The following is a 20,278-nucleotide window of genomic DNA, read 5'->3' as shown; positions in this document are numbered from 1 at the left end:
ACATACACACACACATACACACACACACAAATTGACAAACAAGGATATTATGTGCATTTGTTAATGATCCATGGCCACTTTTTTTAAAAAGAAGATTTTTAAAAATTATTATTATAAGTACACTGTAGCTGTCTTCATGCACACCAGAAGAGGGCATCAGATCCCATTACAGATGGTTGTGAGCCCTGTGGTTGCTGAGATTTGAGCTTAGGACCTCTGGAAGAGCAGTCAGTGCTCTTAACCACAGAGCCATCTCTCCAGCCCCTTGCATTTTGTTGAAAAGACTTATCCCAAAGCTCCACAGGCGTTTTGACAGCTACAGCAGCACCCCACAGAATGGATTCTTCAGTAAACCCATTGCGAGGCTTTGTAGCAGTTGTGTGATCAGAATGCTTTCATGAGTCGTACTTACTTCAACAGACATTCCCCCCAAAATGCAGGGAAAGTCGCTATTTTCAGACATATATTTTTGTACGGAGATCATGCCAAATGCACTTTCTGTTACAGAGTGAGCACATGTAATAAGTATGTGTGAATGTTACCATTTTTGCTCTCTGGAAAGAGTCCTGGCCTTGTGGTTGGTGACTAACTCAAAAATCACATATTTAAAATCAAGACCCACAGATCTATGGTTATTAGTTTGTATCTACTATTCAAATAGAGTGCTGACATGTAGCAAAATGTTCTGGGTTTAATGCCACTTAGCTGTTTCCCTGGTGAATGCAACCTTTATCGTGACAGATCCTTAGAACTGAGACCACACAGGCATGAGCAGTAAACAAAAGGGTTTATGTGTGTCATTTTACCTGGAAGGATTTATCAGGTGTTCTTTGTAGTCCCTTCATAGGCCATCTAGAATTACTAGGAAAAGTGATTATTAATGTTGTTTTCATACTTTAAAATATTTTAATTAACCCTTTATCTTATATATTTTATTGTAGTATCCAGGATGCTAGGAAAGGAGATATTTCTTAGCAATGGGTATTTCCAGTTGACTGACTATTGTAAAAAAAAAAAAAAAAAAAAGAAAAACAGTCCATTATAATTTTGCCACCTGTTGATAATTTCTAAGCATGTCAGACTGTTGCCTTGTGTCATGGATGCTCTAGTTATTGTTTGTTCCTGTACAGGGTCTTAGGGTCCGAGTTGTACTTGTTCAATGAAAACAAATGTGTGGGTGTGACTCCAGGGAACCCCTTTCCTTTTTAGTTAACTGATATGATGAGGTTTTTATGCCTTCAGTTTTCTTTACTATACAATTTTAGTTACTGGACATCTGATTATTTAGATCAGGTTGATCGTATCTAAGATAGATTACTTGGAATTTACTGTGGTGTTAATTTTAATATTTACCTCACTGTTACCCACCAAACAGAACCTCGGTAAGCATGAGTGGATACAAACATAAACTACAAACCATCCCGGGCTTAGCCCAAGTTTCCACAGTGAGAAATCTATGTATGATCCAGCCTTTCCTAGTTTAGATTCCTACTCATGTTCCACGGTATCCCATTCAGAGATTTATCGTTACTTTTGCCATGTTAGAACAGCATATTAATTCAGCCAACAATGCTACTTGAATATTGGATTTCAGATATTATTCAAGGAGTTAGAAATCCGTCATTAAAAAAAAATAGGAAAAATTATAAAAAATGGCTAATTCAGCTAAAAAACATATGTGTGTATGTGTGTGTGTATGTGTGTGCATGTATGTGTGTGTATGTGTATGTGCATGTATGTGTGTGTATGTATGTATGTATATGTATGTGTGTATATATGTGTGTGTGTATGTGTGTGTATGTGATTGTATGTGCAAGAGTACCTATGCAGTGTTTCAGAGAAAATATCATACCTAAATAAATTAAATGTAGCAACATATGCAAATGAGTGAGTCATTTTCATTTTCTGAATTGTCTCAAAATGGATTTTTTAAATGTATATAAGTATTTCCATTTCATGCCAAGAAACAAACTAGTATTATAGCCTCAGAAGTGCTGAACTAATTCATTAAGTGGATCAGTCAGTTCTAATGAACTTGCTTATTGGTTCTGCACAGAACTGCTGTTGCTTCCCTCTGAACTCTGAGAAACCACTGACGAACCCCTTGAGGAATTTTTTGTTTGTTGGTTTGAGGAAGAATTTCTCTGTGTAGCCCTGGCTGTCCTGGAACTCATTCTGTAGACCAAACTGGCCTTGTACTCAAGAGATCCGCCTGCCTTTGCCTATTGAGTGCTGTGATTAAATATGTCACCACTGCCCAGCTCTGGGGATTTTTATTAACTGGTGGAGAGGGTGTGTACCAGGATATCAAGACAATTGGACTTGCAGTAGAAGAAATTTACCATATATTTAGGATGCTCAGAACTCTGCTGAATGATCAAATAGAAATGCCCATGTCTATCCTTACCTCCAGTTTGGCAGCATCTGCATCTCCCACTCATCCCACAAGATGATTTAGCTTGTGGCTTCTCGAAGTGGGTCCACATGACAGTCATTAGGACTCCTCCCAGCCAGCTCCTCTGTTGTATTCTTCGTGCTCTGAGTTCCTGCTTTAATGAGTCTTTGCCCACTTGCCCCCCATGTTCTTCTGGAGCATCTTGTAAGACATGCTTTATTTGACGAGCTTTCATTTAATCCAGACAGACAATAAAACCCCCGAAGGGGATCTCATTCCTCTCATTCTGGGGTGGTCGTTTGTATCACTGCAAACACATGTTCTCAAAATGCACATTACATAAAAATCTGGTATGGATCGGGAGCCTCATTGTCATGGCATACTTTTAATCTCCCGGGGAAAGGCATAAAGAATAATGTAAGTGCTTTAAGACGTTTGGATGATTGGCCTTTTGTGGAGAGTCTCAATGATATTCTCGATTATCCTCAAACCACTGGACAGAGACATGATTTTGAAAAGAAAATTGACACCTTGCTTATGGCCATCCTTACTGGAAAGGGTCACACCGAGAAAAATTATACTTATGAAAAAAAAATTAAAATGTAATTAACTTAATTAAAATTTTCTTTTATATGCATGGGTGTTTGGCCTACTATCTGTGCACCATGCACCTGCAGTGGCCTGAAAAGGGCATTGTATACCTCTAAAACTGGAGTTGCAGACAGTTCTAAGCTGCCTCGTGGGTGCTTAGAATCAAACTTGGGTCTTCTGGAAGGACAATCAGTGCCTTTAATCACCCAGTCATCTTTCCAGTCTCCTGACTTTGGATTTCTATTTTGGACTTTGAGTCATTGGTAAATTAAAAAAAAAAAAATGGAGAGAGTTTGTTCACTTGCAGGGATTCTGTGAGCAGTTTTTTTTTTTTTTTTAAATTATAATGTCTAGTGACAGATAGGAAAAGCATTATCTATGTCTCATGTAATGTAGTGGTGAATTCTCTTCTGAGTACAGCCGTCAGTAAAACTACCTGCTCCATGTTCTGTGATGCGTTTCTAAGTGTATCTAGCATCACAGTGGGCAGTTTGCCATCATCATCCTCATCATCCTCATCATCACATTATCTGTAAGTTAAAGTGCACCCTGGACAACCGGATAATCTCTCAGTTGTTCTCACCTAGTGAAGCCTCGATGTATTTTCTTTGTCAGAATTATTAGAAAGTTGGTGATCTTGCTCCATAGGCACAACTCGGGTATGTCCAAGAAGGCTGAGGAGACGTAAATGCAAAAGCAGATTTAAAAAATAGCCAAATTTGGTTGCTTACTATCAAATGCTTATAAAGAGCAAAGGTTAGATTTAGGTTAGCTATTTAGTTTTTCTCTTTCTCATAGACTTTAGAATTCCTTAAATTATACCTTATCTCTTTATGCCAGCACACCTGTCAGGTAAGCAAGGACCCACAAGAATTTATATTTTTGAGCAAAATATTCTTGGCACTTAGCTGAATGAATATAAGCTCTCAAATTTATGCATGTAAAGATTTAATTTTTTTTTCTTTTCCCTGAACTTACTCTTGACATTTACTTTTGTTTTTTGTTTTTGTTTTTTGTTTTTTGTCTTTGTTTTTGCCAATTGGAGAGCCCTCTCCCCTGTCCTATGTTGGTTTCATGACCATACGTTCTCAGAAGTCCTGCACTCCTTACGCCATAGTCGATTCTCTGAGTCATATAAATGAAACCTTAATGCAAAACCTGTCCATACTTTTTCCTCCACCTCTTCTTATCTACAGCCTGTTCAGTTCCTGGTTCCTGTTTTGGGAAGGGCTACAATCATTGCTCACACACTCAGTCATATACTTCCATCCAATCCATGTCATTAGCATCTTGTACTAAGTGATTAATGTAATAGGTGCCCCTACATTGCACCATAAAGTACTAAGACTCCTTCTGCGTTTTTCACCACTGCCAAGTCAGTGTCCTAAATGAGCAGCAACAGATGAACAAGTGCCCAGCAACTGAGTGAGTGTGTGTGTGTGTGTGTGGGGGCACGTGACATTTCCCTTCCTATATTTATTTCTCTTCCTATCATTGTATCATCCAGTCATTGGGAGTTGTTTATTTGCTATTGTTGTTGTTTGTTTTGCTTTGTTTGAATAAAGCATCAGCGAGGTTCCTTAGGGTCAGACTCACATGCTGGTGTTCTTTGGCCTACCCTGATTTTGCTCTTTTCTCCTTCCTGTAGATTTATGCATATGTCTTTGAGAACATCAAGTCTGTCCAGCTGGAAGCACTGCTCTTATCCTTGCTGAGCATCATTGTCCTTGTTCTCGTTAAAGAGCTGAATGAACAGTTTAAAAGAAAAATTAAAGTTGTGCTTCCTGTTGACTTAGTTTTGGTAAGTATGCAATCAGCAAAGCTTGGCTGTTTTCAGGGAAGGGGCATAATCTGAAGAGGCTTCCTATAGTTTCTACAGTAACCACAGCCATTTCTGTGTCTCATTAATGAAAGACTAATTTGTGAGGATATACATTAATATAGGAACAGAAAACATTTTGAGTCAACATTTTTAAAGAGGAAGGATGCATATGTTTTCAATTTATGTAACATTTCTCATATGCTTTCAATTTTTTATAAAAATAAGAGAACATATTGCCTGAGATCTTATAAGAGACATGTCTATGAGCAAGTCCTAAATAGTACTGGGTATGACCTGGTGCAGAGAAATCAAACATGACAACTTGTGCTATTGCTATGACAACAGTGTGACACATAGAACTCTTATTCGACAAATAGTCATTGGTGATTGGAAGATTTGTTGATCTTTCTGTTTCCCCAACTAGTTTTACCTCTCCAAAAAGACACTCAGGGCTGGTTCTTTGAAATATGCTTCTGACTGGAAAATTACATCATATCTTGCTTATAAAGATTGGAGTTTTAAGAGCCTTTCCCAGAATCACTTAATAAAGGATCACACCGGCACAACCACAGCATGCCGACTTATGTGTTCTTAATGATCTCTAGCTTTTTAATGGTCCTGCCTTGTGTTATTCATTTATAATATAAATAAATGGTGTTTAAATAACTTTATCCACTGATTATTTTTTATAAGTTTCAAAATGTGCCATCTTACCTCAAAGTTCTGAAGAGATGAAGAAATGCTGATTGCATCTCAAAAAGTTATATGAGAAGTTTTATAAAACCAGCATTTGAAAATAACCTTCAGGAGACAGGCCCCTAATCTAGTCATAAAGCAACCGACATTTTCTGAAAAGTTGATCATGCCCAAAGGGGCAGATATTCTTGAAATGGCATGCGTTTTTCAGGACCCTGAGGAAAGCTCCATTGTGAGCCAAAATACTTGAAAACTACAGGACAATTTTTTTTAAAGCCAGTTCCAGTCTTTGGTTTGGTTCATTTCTTGCCTTGACTTTACTTGGTTGATTAAGATAGAGAATTCTATTCTCAAGAGTCTGAGAGAATTTGTCAGCCCGAGGAGATCCATTCTAGGCTATTCTTTCTCCACTCCAAGCTCCTTCCTATTCATTAATGACACTGAACCAGTGTCCTACATTGGCAATGTCCACTGTAACATCACAATTGCCCCTTGGTCCCCCATGGACCACTCTGGTATGGAAGAGCCCCTGTAAGCAGGCGAGATGCTGTACAGGCAGTGAATAATAGATACTTGAGTATCTGCAGCACAGGCAGAGAAGAAACAAGGGTAGATTTCAGGTGGGCATCTATGCTTGATTTTCTAGAGTTCTGATACTCAGAATCCTTATAAACGGCACCCAGACTACCTGTCATTCCAGCCCTGGAAGATGGTAATAGGGGATCCCCAGGGCAGACTGGCTATCAAGACTAGCCAGTCTTGATATGTGCTCTAGGTTTGATTGAGAGACTCTGTTTCATCGAATAAGGAGGAATAGCAATCATGAATGAGTCCAGACAGCATCAATTTTTGTCTTCTATATGAACATGAACCCATGTGCATTTCCACAGATGCAAACCTATGGCAAGTATATGTACACAGATGTAACACACACACACACACACACACACACACATACACACACACACACACACACACACACACACACACACCCCACAACATTTTGTGTCATTTGTGCCTTCAAAACTGGACAATATTCAGTGGGTAGAAAGAGAAATATTAGAAAATCCATGCACTGCAAATACTGCACTTTGACAGCTCCAGAATGTGCTCAGCTTTAGAAGTATCATATAGAATTGTACTTGACACGTGGATGGTGATTCTATGTACTGTAGACCTGTACATGCACACTTGGTTCAGTGTGGCATTGTAACACCCAGTTTAAGGTTTAATTATCCGATCAAAATCATTGACTTATCCATTGTCTTGGTCATTTTGCATTCCTTTGTATTGGAACATTCAAAAATTTTTTTTCCCTAGGGATTTAAAAATACATGGTGATTTTAATCCTTTCCCTTCCCTCCTCTCCTCTCCTCTCCTCCTTTCTTCCTTTATTTCTTTGATGCTGGATCTCACTGTATATCCCAGGTTGTTCTCAAATTTGAGATCTTTCTGTCTTGACATCTTGAGTGTTAGAAATATAGATATGGCACATTCACTCCTGGCTTAACTCTTAGTATTTCATCAGTAACTGGAAATCCTGGGATGCCTAATATGTATTTTTAGGCAGCCATATGCATTTGAAAGCTAGCTAGTAATGTGTGTATACATATATTTATTTCTTTTTCCAATGCAACCATCCAGATCATTGCTGCTTCATTTGCTTGCTATTGTACCAACATGGAAAACACATACGGATTAGAAGTAGTTGGACACATTCCAAATGGGTAATGTAGTCTTTCTTTTAATATGTGTTTGTCTGAGTGTTTGTGTTTTGATGTTCAAAGAGACTAAGCCTGGGTGGGGATGGATTTAATTTATTTTTTGTGGGTAAGTGAGGCAAAATTCTAATTAATTTTTATTATGAATGACAAAAACCAACATGTAGAGAAAACCAGTAATTTTCTAGGTTATAAGTTCCCCTGTTACTGAATAAGCATGTAATTGTTTTAGACAGCATTGTTTCGAGTAAAAGTTTCCAAAAGTATTTACGAAGATGTGGCTCGAAAAATAGTGGAGGTTGATAAAATTTGCCAAAGCCTTGATCTGGCACACCTAAATTGCGCAGCCACACATGTTTTTGTGGCCATTTTTATCACTTAGTTGTGATAAGCATAAACAAGCATCCTTCAGAATTGGAAGTCCACAGGCCTTAGAAGAGTGCTGTAGAGACAAGTAGAGATGGCCTGGCTTCCCAACTCTCTCTGGGCTCCCTCCAGACATCAAGAGAATATGTCACATGTTCCACACTCTGAAAGAACGGAGGTCCTTCCAAAACCTGACTTACAAGCTGAGGCAACAAACAACGAATACCTTGTGCACTCATAACTTAAAGGTTGAATAAAACAGACAGAGACAAAGTCTAATTTTGAAACAAAGTTAGAATTGTTGGGTCCTCCATATTTTATTTTTCACCTCCTTTTATTTTAGTAAAGAAATAGTAGAAAATTTCCCAGAAACAAAACAAAACAAAAAAGCTAATTAAAAAAAAAAAAATCTGTGTAGACACAGGCAAAGGAGGGTTCCCTAAATCAACTCCTTAATTTCCCAAGGGTCCCTCTGCTTTTCCTTGCAAAGCCAGTTGTTTCTTCTTCAGTCCAGGTGTTGTTATTAATTAATTACATCGCATTTTAATAAGCTAGAAGTTTGATTTCTTTATTTCAAGTTTTGTATAGTATGTATTACCTTAGGATGTATACTCACGGTAGGTTTGGGGAGCAAGGCATACTCAGCATGTGGTAACATGCATGGCTCTCCTCCTTCTACTCCTTGTCTTCTTATTTGAATCCCCATCTCAGAAACCCCCTTAAGCAACTGCAGGAAGGCATGGCTTAGAAAGGTTCTCCACGCAATCTTCCTCCAAACATTTTCTCATTCCTGCTGTGGTTGTGGTATACTTGATTTGGGGTTGCTGAGAAACTTAAATGAAACAGTTAATGAGAAAGAGCCCATGCACTCACGCACTAGATAATAAGACATTAACTACTAGAAATAACTACCCCCCCTCCTTTACTTTTACCACAGTAATTCTTTCAGGGTTAAAGTCTCCCAGCGTGACAAAGAATACGTAAATGGTCATTTGACTTACATGCTTTTCAAGGGACAATAAGACATAATGGCTGGGTATGATCTGAGAAATGCTAAAAAGAAGCTAAGTGGGGTTTGTTTTGCAAGGGAGAGATGAGATCTTCCTGCATGTTTTCCTTAGCGTATGAAAGGCATGATTAACTGTCTCATGAAAGGATTGAGTTAAAAATGTAATTACCATAATGAAGTCAACAGCATATTTGGAGATTAGTCGAGAGTAAGCTAGCTTTCCCCTGAAGCTCTGCAGTATTCGAGGGAGGAAACATAGCTCCACTGCTGGCCAGATAAATATTTAGAAAGGTTCAAATGAAAGAAGGCCTAGCTATGCTTTTGTTTCCTACAAAAAAACTTTTGTCAAGTCAGAATTTCTGCGGTCTGACCTGAATTCCCTGGGTGTGTCAGATGCATGGGGCTCTCCTTGTGGTGTGTCTTACAATTTCATTTTTTTTTTCTGATAAATAATATCGAAGATACAGGGCTTCTCGGGCCAAGAGTGCTTAGTTTTCTCTTAGAGGCTTCACTTCCTGTAAACTTCAGAAACACAACTGCAATGGATTATATGGCAAGTTCCTGTAGAGATGACAGGAAGGTTCATAACTTCAATGTAGTCTTTCTCTCCATAGGATTCCTCCACCCCGTGCTCCCCCAATGAACATCCTCTCTGCAGTGCTCACTGAAGCTTTTGGAGTTGCCCTTGTAGGCTACGTGGCCTCGCTGGCTCTTGCACAAGGATCTGCCAAGAAGTTCAAATATTCAGTTGATGACAACCAGGTGGAGTGCGCCCCCAGCCCCTCTCTAGCCAGGGTGTTTTAGTGATCTGTGGACTCTCAGATCCTGAAAATCTTCAACATCTGAAAATACAACTTTTCTAAATGTGTAGTAAGCATGGGCAGGAAAAAACACCCCCCCCCCTCCAAACCAGAAAAGTCTTGAGTCATTCACAGGAAGCTGAGGATCTAGCTCTACAACCTGTAGTATATTGATTTCTTCATTTCGTCCTTTTATCTGTATGTGTATCAGAGGACAGTCTTCATTCATTCTTTGTTTCCACTGTGTGGGTCCTGGAATTGAACTTAGATCAGCAGGTTTGGAAGCAAGTGCCTTTACCTGCTGAGTCATCTCCCTGACCCTTACTATACATTAAACACACACACACACACACACACACACACACACACACACACACACTCAAGGTCTTTTATTTGGTTTGAGGATAGGATCCAAGTGTATTTGTCATTTTGTGCTAGATGAAATTTTAAGAGGGCATTAATAACAATTCTTATTAAGACCCTACAGGATGTAAAGTTTTGTTCCTACACACCTAAAAGTGCATACACAACCTGTTTACTAACTCTAGTCTCCTTGTTTCCCGGTGTCTTTTTCATGCTCCAAGGCCCTGAGGAGTTCCCTGGGCATGAACAGAAGCTGCAGTAGACTGCCAACTAGTACAGAGTTACACATAGAATTCCCACTGAGGTTTTGGAACCTCGGTTCTCTCTGTATATATGTGTCTATTAGGCTCCACTATTGGTGCCAGGGATAAAGTAGTAAACAACACAGATGAATGTTTTCATCCACTCAGAAACTCCCAGAAGCTTCTTTGAGGCTCAAGTTGCAGATCTAGTTATCGTGGCGTTGGCTCTATGTCTGCAGGATTCCATCTCTTCTCTTCGTGAGTTAGGACTCATGAGATACGCCCCCACTACACTTTCTGTCCCTTCTTTAAACTCACTAGTCAAGCTTCTCACTTCACAGGAAGACTTCTTCTGACCAATCTCATCCAGTCCAGCTTTCTCCACACTCCCCCCCATTTGCTCTTCAGCTTTCTCTATTTACTACCTACATTTTCTTGCCAGAACCGCTACTTGCTGAGGGGACAAGACATTAGGAGGGGTTTTTGTTCATTTATCCAGAAAAAACACGACACCTGAACCAGGCCCTAGTGAGGAAGGGCACACGTGGATGGGCACTAGACTGCACGTGGAGGTTCTGGAGTCACGGATAACTGTACAGATTGAGGCCTAGACTTATAATAATGTGATTAGGATGGCAAAAACCTATAGCATAGTTACTGATTGCCCATTAGCCATCAAATGTTGATGATGGATGGTAGGCTGGATGAAGAAGTCTGGAGTTAAGAGTACTATAAGCTGAAGATGTAGGTTTGGGAGTTGCCAGGGTATGATCGGATAGTTAAGATGTAGGTGGACAAGAGGTTTTCTACAGTTGCAATTAATTAGATAGCAAACCAAACTGAGAAGTGACAGACAGTGGGAGGGAGGGAGAGGAGGGAGGGAGGGAGGGAAGGAAGGAGGAAGGGAGGGAAGGGGAAGGAGGGAGGGAGGGGAGGGGAAGGAGAGACGGAGGGAAGGAGGGAGGGAGGGGAGGGGAAGGAGGGAGGGAGGGGAGGGGAAGGAGGGAGGGAGGGAAGGAGGGAGGGAAGGAAGGTGGGTGGGAGGGAGGGAGGGGAGGGAGGGAGGGGAGGAAGGTGGGTGGGAGGGAGGGAGGGGAGGGAGGGAGGGGAGGAAGGTGGGTGGGAGGGAGGGAGGGGAGGGAGGGAGGAAGGGGAGGAGAGGGGAGGGGAAGGAAGGAGGGAGGGAAGGAAGGAGGGAGGGAGGGAGGGGAGGAGAGGGGGGGGGAAGGAGGGAGGGAGGGAAGGAAAGTACTGGGTCCAAGAAGCCCATTGAAAGAGTTGGTGAGGCAGAGGTCACTAAGGAAAGGGTGGGAATAAAAGCTCAGCTGGGAACACTTGGAAGGTAGGAATGGGCAGAGGGGCAATGGAAATGACGAATGACTAGAACCCCCTCATACGTTCATTATGAGTGTTGAGTGATGTGCTTAGAATAGCCTTGGAGGATTGCAAGCAGTCTGTGAATGCTAGCTATTTTTATTGTAAACTATTACATCTCAGCTGGTGAGGAGAATAGGGGCTGAGCATAAACAAGCTTTATTCTTTGATGAATTGTACCTGGGACCGTAGAAGGGGATTGTGGTAAAGAAATGTTCCGTTCTCCCATAACTAATCTCGCAGGAATTTCTGGCCCATGGCCTCAGCAACGTGATCCCTTCATTTCTCTTCTGCATCCCGAGTGCTGCTGCCATGGGAAGGACAGCTGGCCTCTACAGCACGGGTGCCAAGACACAGGTAACGACTTCTGCAGGGAGAGGGGCTGTGGGGCCGTCACCCCCTTCTCAGAGTTGAAGAGTGCTCTGTCGACCCTTGAAAATGTTGCGGATTCACATTTCCTAAGCAGCTTCTAGAAGCCCTTCCTTTTTCCATCTCCTACCCCCTACATCCTGTTCTCACTCCCTGCTTTTTCACATTTTTCTCATCAGTGATGACTTTTCCACAGACTTCTGTCCCCACGGTGGTTTTATTAGCAATCTTGAAGCCAGAGCTCCCTCTAGTGGTCTCTTAGTTAATCTAAACAACTTGCATGACTTCCTTTCTTCCTTCCTTCCTTCCTTCCTTCCTTCCTTCCTTCCTTCCTTCCTTCCTTCCTTCCTTCCTTTCTTCCTTCCTTCCTTCCTTCCTTCCTTCCTTCCCTCCCTCTCTTTCCCCTCCATCTTTCCCCCTCCCTCTCTTCCCCCTCCCTCCCTTCCTCACTCCCTTCCTTCCATCCTTTCTTTCCTGCCTGCCTGTCTCTTCTCCTCCTCCTTCTTCATTTTGTTCACTTCCTTGACATAAAATAAATATTTGCAGAATATATCTTGATAAGAACCTTTCTTTGTACACGAGTGAGAAAATGTGTCAAAGTACCATTCCATACTTGTGACTCTTTGGGATTAAAGGAACAATTATTTTATATATGATTTAGAAACCCAAATGGATTCCCATTTTTTGCAAGCCTGCTGTATACTGGGCATTAGGCTAGGTTAGGGCAGGATGCCAGTGATGATGGTGTGGATGGAGGTGGAAATAATATTGAGTTACGTGTCAGGTATCATGTGTCTTCTTATATAAATGGATTCAATCTCTCTGGCAACTCATTGGAAGATATGAAATTGTTGTTCTCAGTTTCTGTGTGACAAAGTCGAGGGTAAGATGGCTAAAGTAACTGGCCTGGGTGTTGTGTTATGAAGCTTTCTCAAGGGAGGCCCCCCCAAATAGATAGCTACTCACCCAAGATAGGATCCCACCAAAGGTTTTATGCATGTGTAGTGCAGATGTTACCAAAGTCCAACTTTGGGAACCAACGGTTCTATTGAGGTGACTTAGGGGACTATGGGTAAAGGATTGCTCACAGGAGCAAAACTGACTCAAAGAAAGATGCACCATCAACGCCCGCCCCAGGATGGGTGAGAGCTCACAAGAGTTGGGAACCTGGAGCACAGGCTGCAGGCAGCTCAACAGGTTGGACCGTGTCCTTTCTAGGTTTCCCAGGTGGTCCAAGCCTCTGAGGGTAGCTGGCTGCTTCCTTCCAGCAGCTGGTCTGGTCTGCGGGTCTTCTTTGCAGCTTGGCTTATCTATAACTGACTTTGTAGTCTTTGTTTCCACTTGGGAGGGAGGAACCTTGTGAATCCAGTCAGATTAGGGAGTTGCTGAAGCTACTTTGCCTTGTTTATTTTCTGAGTTAAGGAGCATCTCTGCAGGATGGGATGTCCAGAACGGCAACATAATCCCATGCCACAGAGTGTGGGAACAGCAAAGCTGGGATTTAAACTCCGAGTGACTTGTACTCTGAACCCATCCAGAAAATTGATGTGTAGCATAAGAAATTAACAATCACAGCTAACCATTATTAAATAACAAGAAAAGGATGAAAATTCATAAACTATTTTACATGCATATGTAAATATTTGTTAGAGGCATATCATATTAATACTATAGTTTTTAAGTTGTAGAACAACATATGAGAAAAGTGTAAGTTTTGTGACCTTATAGGCAAGAATCAAGATGAATAGAGATATATAGTATTGAATAAAACTGACGCTATACACCACTGGTTCTCATCCTTCCTGATGCTGTGACCCTTTAATTCATTTCCTCATGTTGTGATGACTTCGCTGCCATAAAGTTACTTTGTTGCAACTTCAAAACTGCAATTTTGCTAGTTATGAATCATAAAGTAAATATCTGAGTTCTTAAATGGCCCTAGGTGACTTCTGTGAAAAGGTTATTCAACCCTCCCCATGGGGTTGTGAGCAAAGGTTGGGAACCAGAGCAATGGATGGAACAATCAATTTTTAATACACTACAGTTTAACAAATAATTAATATTACCTGTTTAAGAAGCCAAATCTTATGTAAGCTCAGATTCATGACATCACATACTTTGATGGGTCTCTATGAAGTTAGGGATTTCAAATCCAGGCTCTTTAGTGTCTCTCGGCTGGCACAAATCTTTTTGTATTTTACTCTTAATGTTTGAGATTAAGAACCCCTTCTTGTAACCCCTTCTTGTAACATTTCTAGGTCAGTAGGGATTTTCTCCAGGCATCTCTTGAAAAAGTGGATGTGTTAGGGTATTTGTTTCCATGTTTAGGCTCAGCGAATGACATGTGTCAAGGGAAGGTTCTGGAAGCTAGGCTTGCACTCTAGCTCCACCATGTAGGGGTGGGTGACTGCACCAGACTTAAGTGGGCTCAGTGGACAGAGCAGAATTGAAACTGTATACAGATTAGAGGAATTGATACATGCTCAGCTAGTGTAACACATAAGTAGACAGAAAGCACTCTTGAAATGTCAGCTTACGATTGAGTTTATTAAGCTTCTGTTGTTACTGTTTTTAAGTAAAGATGTCTGTGGGGCTGGGGCAGTTTTCTCCTGGGATGGTTTGCTCATCCTAGTTGGCCCCCACACTTGCTGTGGCTGCTTGAGAGAGTCGATATGATATTGTCACCTGTCTTAGAGACAGAGAGGCTGACATGCAACCCTGAGGTATATCTACCGTGGTGTGTGTCATCGCTGGCCTTATGTGCATTGCATGCATGTTTAATCACCACATCAGTGACAAGGAGACTCTCTGATCAGTCTTTGTAACTTTCAGCACTGAAGGTTTCAGAGAAAGAACACGTCAGAAAACCCATCCTAGGAAATCTTAGTGATTCAATAGCATCGTTTCCTAGAATGGGGATTCAGGATGTACTGTCTTTGCTCTGGAGTCTCATGTTTAAAAGGTTGCAACAAGAGAACATCTCTAAAGACTTTATAAAGATTTTTCCCACTTGCATGGTGTTCTATTCATCAAACTTCAAAAGAAACGAATCTAACAAAAACACTAAAGCCCACCCTATGAAGAATATTCTCAGGGCACGCTGCTTGCTGAGGTGATGGCACTCCTGTCCACCTGCACGGGAAGAGAATCTGAACTCATGTGGACGCTCCAACTGAGGATGCTTTGCTATCCGTTTCAGACCCTTCATGGTATAACCACCACGTGTACATAGGTACCTTTGCTAACTGGCTTGAAGAGAGCTCTAAGCATATCTTCAGAGTTTGGCTCTACTTAGGGTACTTGTAACCCCCCCCCCCTTTTCACACTTCATGATTTCAAAGTGCAGGCTCTTCAACAGCTCTGCCTCCCCTCGGCACTGGGATGCCTACCCACTGAATTAACCTGGAACACATAAAAGCCCTTCAACTTTTTAGCTAATTACAACTCATCAATGCGCAAACGATAAACTCATTACCTTTATGAATTACTCTACCGCCTGCAACAGTCCCAGCATTCTCGCAGGAACGCGTCACTGCGATATTTTTGTGTAGCAGTTACTGGTGTAAGGCTGGAGGAACATCTAAGTGATGATAGCTCACCCATCTGCCGTGCCCAGGATTCACCCCCAGCTCTACAAACAACAGCATCTCATCTGCTTAGGTCCGAATTTTATTGTCCCCACGCAGTCCAGTACTTTCCTAGACAAGTCTCAGCGGCATAGCTCCCCCCGCCCCAGTTCCTTTGTTCCTTCTGTCCTTCTTAAGATTTCATTACAGTATTATTTATAAGCATGTGCCATTCAGTGTGCAATGGGCACACCCAAGCAGAGGTCAGAAACAGGGTGACGAATCTCTAGAAGCTGGAGTCACAGGCAGTGGTAAGACACTTGGGAACTGAACTTGGGTCCCAGAGCAAGCAGCAGCTGGAACCCCGGACTGCTGAGGCATCTTTCTAAACCCCACTGGCCAGGGTCCTACCTCAAATTCAACTTTCCAGCCTACGACTCTTCTCTGCCTGTTAGGCTCCACTTGTTCCGGTTCCCTCTTGGCTGCCTCATTCTATGCTGCAGCGATCGCTAACGCTTGTGGGCTGTGGTCCTTCTCTTCATGTTGCGTACGCTGTTGACATTCTGTGCCTGAGAATGTGACCGTATGATTGATATCTTCTTCCTAGCCTTAAATTAAACCCGCTGGAGAGCACGGCTTCCGTCTGCTGCTGTTCATTGTATCCTTGGCGGTCTTTTAGCCAGGCATATAGCATATCATCTGTACTATATCTATGAGCATAGACACAGGGGGCAAGAGGGAAAAATGGCCAGGGATTACATATGATATAATTTACCAGCCTTGTTGCCATTATGCCAGAGATTTGGGTTTTATTTATTGAGCAGTTTTTATTATAACCAAATAAATTTTAAATGTGTTGTAATACATTTATTGTTGAGAAAAATTCCTTTTGAAATCAGGCATGTGGTCCCATCCTTTAGAGAAGTCCTGTTCAAAGGAAATAGAGTATGAGCAACCGAAGTAATTTAAATTATCTAGTGGCCACATCTTTAAAAATGAAAATCTATTAAAACTGATTTTAATAAGTTGAGCTTATCTGATAGAATAAAATAATTATAATTTCAACATGGATTAGAAAAGTATACACAGCTTTTTAAAAATCTCCCTCTTTAATAAAACTTAGGTATGTATTTTACATGTATGAATTAACCCTAATACGGACGAGTCATATTTCAAATATATAAGAGCCTATCACAATGATTATGGGGCAGAAACTCTAGGAGTATTGTATGTGAGTGAGTGGAGAATAAAGACTCCCAGGGTCTCAGGAAAACTAATGGAGTGTTTTAGCAGGAATAGCAAGAGTCTGATCACCTACTAGCAAATAAGTGTGTGTCTGGTCAAAGAACACATGTGATGATGCTCTTGGCAGTGTCCCCTTTACAAGTGATGTCCAAAGCCTGTGTCTCTAAGCCTTTCAGAGAGCAAGACAAGCAGCACAAATAAAACACTGTGTCTCCCTTCCCTCCTTTCTGAAGTTTCCCTCCTTTCTGGGATGTTAGCTCTGTGCAGGAGCTCCGTGTCCCCTGGCTCCGTCTCCTGCATGCTTCTCCTCACTTCCAACAGAGGAAAACCATCAGTGCTTTTCAGGGACTTCAGGGGGATCACAGAACCACGAGGGATGCCAGACAGCATCTGCTGCAGAGGTTGTGCAGCTCCAACCGAACACAGCAGCTGGCATGCTTTCTGTAAGGCTAAGATTGCCTCTGGGCTCTAATTTGCAAAACTGTATTCTTTTGATTTTTTTCTTCTTCCAGAAGTTGGCTCAGTGCTTGCATTTTCTTAAGGGCCTTCATAATTTAGCCCTGTTGCCCCATGGCCTGCCTTTCCTTCGTTCTTTCTGCCCTTCCTGTAATATTACTACAAGTCCACTACCTTTCAGAAGTCTGGATGTTAATTGACCCCTGCTTAGGAAGCCAACAATTGGGATCTCCTCTTTCCACCTAAGTATTGTGTGATTACGGAGGACTCTAATGTCTGCACTAGTCATCTTTGTAAGGAATGTGCAGAATCTAACGGTGCTACCGAAGTCACGTGTCCCTGAAAGGGAATTCATGAAATGTTAACACATATGCACATACCTATATATGTATACAACCTTGTAATAAAACATGAAAAATTGTGATTTCATTAACTTTTATGCAGACTTAGCTGTTAGACATGACTGCTTAAAGTTTTAAGACAAAAATGGTCCTTCGGCATTTAGTCAGCATGACGTGGGAAGCATTGAAGAGGAAAGAAAATACACAGGCGCTGGTTGCCTCCCAGATGGAAGGAACACTTGCCTTCAGCGTTTATGACCTAACTCTTTCTAAAACTTACTGAAGGCTTACTTATGCTCTGTTTGTTTTCTGACATGGAAGCAATTCAGATATTATTAGTGACAAGCCTAAGGGAGTTGCACACTCTGTATTGTTACTTAGGTACTGTGTAATGTTCGTAGGCTGTACTCTATCCAGGAACTTTAAAAACTAGAATTGAACGTCTCTAGCTTGTTGACCTGCTTCACTGTGAGCAATGCCAAATTAAACCAACCGTGTGTTTGCAAGATCTCTGTTGCCAGGGATGAAACCCGAACACTCCACTTTAAATCAGAGATGAATGATATCATAGGTTAGAAGGGTAATACATGCCCTGCTTCAATTCAAGTCCAAGAAAAGGACAAATTGTGAATATGCAAAATGAAACAAGAAAAGTAAACATATCTTTGGAAATATCACTGTTTATGCATTAGGCGTATAGTCATTAGTATTTAAGACTATTAAAAACAAGATAGTTACATGTGATGTCCTTTAGGGAAAAGTAAGAAAAAGACAGAGAGAAAGGGAAAAAAAAAAGGTTATTTCTCTCTTTTAGTTTTTAATATTAGTATTTAGTATTCGTATTTAGTATTTAAGACTATTAAAAACAAGATAATCACACCTGATGTCCTTTAGAGAGAAGAAGGAGACAGAGACAGACAAGGAGAGAGAGATGGTTATTTCTCCCGCTCTGCCCATGTCCTGTCCGTGTGCACTACTCCCTCCTCCCTAGTCTCTCTACGTTTTCTCACCACCAGCAATTCTTGACAGAGGTTAGGAAACTTTCCCAAACACACAGCAGCCTTATGCTAACTTAAACGTTTACTTAGAAATAAAGGGATTAGGCTGGAGAAATGGTTCAGCAACTTCCAACACAGGTTGCTCTTCCAGAGGACCAAAGTTTTAATTCCTGTCAGGAACAAGGTAACAAGCTTCCTGCAACTCTAGTTCCAGGAGACAGGATGCCCTCTTCTGGCCCCCATGAGAAACAACCACATACTGCACACAGACACATGCACAGAACACAAATAAAGGTTTAAAGGATAGGAAGCTAACGTTCTCTAAGTCGCCACGTATTGTTGATGTTGTGTTCACATACAACATGAGCGTATACACGTTGGACTGAGTGTAAAGACAATTCAAAGAAAGCAAAATAAACTAGCCAACCAACAAACTGAAACCGAACCAGAGTCCTCCAAATGGTTTGGCTCTGGATCCAGTGCAGGCTTCACGCTGACTCCTCTTGTCTCCAATTCCCAGCTGCTTGGCCTTGTTTGAACTAATAATCTCTCTATGGCCCAGAACCTTCTTAGAATGGTGACTTCACACTGAATTCATTTCAGCTTCAAGGACCGAACTTGCCTGCAGCTACATAGTAAGTACTGGATTTAAAGAAATCCCATTGGGAGGACAAATGTCATTGATTTATTTTTCCCCTTTAGTAAATCTTATTAGTTAGTATACTTTTTTTTTTTTGTGGTTGTTGTTCATTAGAGCACGCAGCTTAATGAATGGTAGCTGTTCTGATCTGTGAGCATGTCTGATGAGCCGAGTCATCTGCTATTTTACAGCCCCTACTCCGCAAGTGTGTCTTTCAAAGGTATTAAGTTCAAGGCAAGTGTCCATGCTGGCTGCCTCTGGGTGTGTTCACATGCGTGCCAGCAGCTGCTACAGATTCATTTTCAATCTCTCTCTGTAAAATCAGGGTTAGATCGGTTTACTAACTTTAGTAAATGCCACCTCATTTTAGGGGCGCCCCATCCCCTGGCATCCTATAATTTTTCTCTTTTAAAAATTCTTACTGATACAGAACCGTATGTTTTGTGTCTAGCTTCTCTTATCACCAGTGGTTTTGAATTCTACACGTTTGCTTTCCTACTGCTGTTTGGAGGATGTTCCACAACCTATGCATTCTGTTTAGGTCTGCAGTAAGTGTGTGCCTTACTCCATCTGAGATGGTCAAGCTGGCTTCACAGTATCAGCGGCAGTGTCTGAGACCTTCAGTTCTTACCAGATTCTGAATTTATGTTTCTAATTTAAATTTAAGCCATACCAATGCAACAGGATTCCCTTTGATTTCTTTTTTTTAAACGACTTTATTTTACAAAACAAAGATAAATGTACAGATTTTAAACATTTTTTGCTTAAAATTATACATTTTTGTCAGTACTGTTTTTTCAGATATTAAAATAATTTTTACATAAAATTATGTGAATATATTTTTTAGTCAGTACTTGATTTTTTCAAGGGCTTGACAGTATGTATTGAAAACCTAATAGTTACAATGAGCGTAAAGTACATGCAAAACAAAATGCAACATGGAAATTGTCAAAGTCTTCTTGTTTTGTAAATATATATATTTTTTTTGTTTTCTTTATTTCCTGGACTTCATACAGTCTGTTAGTTGTTTCTGGGGGAGTGAAAGCCTCTGGGGTTACCATCCCAATATCAGTGACTGCATATTATGTCTGTTCTTTTGTGACTGGGTTATCTCACCCAGGATGATATTCTCTATATGCAGCCATTTTCTTAAGAATTTGGTTAAGTCATTGTTTCTGGTGGCTGAGTAGTATTCCATTGTGTAAATATACCACAATTTTTGTATCCATTCATCTTCTGAAGGACATCTGGGTTCTTTCCAGCTTCTGGCTATTATAAATAGAG

General features: G+C 41.0%; 1 protein-coding gene across 1 annotated transcript in view; it reads left to right on the top strand.

The window, feature by feature from the left end:
- SLC26A7 (solute carrier family 26 member 7) overlaps nt 1–20,278 on the top strand; it is a gene marked incomplete at both ends in the record, with an annotated part of 104,134 nt that overhangs the window by 52,750 nt on the left and 31,106 nt on the right. The window contains 4 exons of the mRNA XM_080938554.1: nt 4,635–4,787; nt 7,149–7,231; nt 9,215–9,362; nt 11,623–11,736. Coding sequence (XP_080794680.1) covers nt 4,635–4,787; nt 7,149–7,231; nt 9,215–9,362; nt 11,623–11,736 — 498 coding nt within the window. The remainder of the gene's footprint in view (nt 1–4,634; nt 4,788–7,148; nt 7,232–9,214; nt 9,363–11,622; nt 11,737–20,278) is intronic.

This window comes from Micromys minutus (genome assembly GCF_963924665.1).
Source record: "Micromys minutus genome assembly, chromosome: 26".
NCBI lineage: Eukaryota > Metazoa > Chordata > Mammalia > Rodentia > Muridae > Micromys > Micromys minutus.
This window is presented reverse-complemented; position numbering and strand designations above follow the sequence as displayed.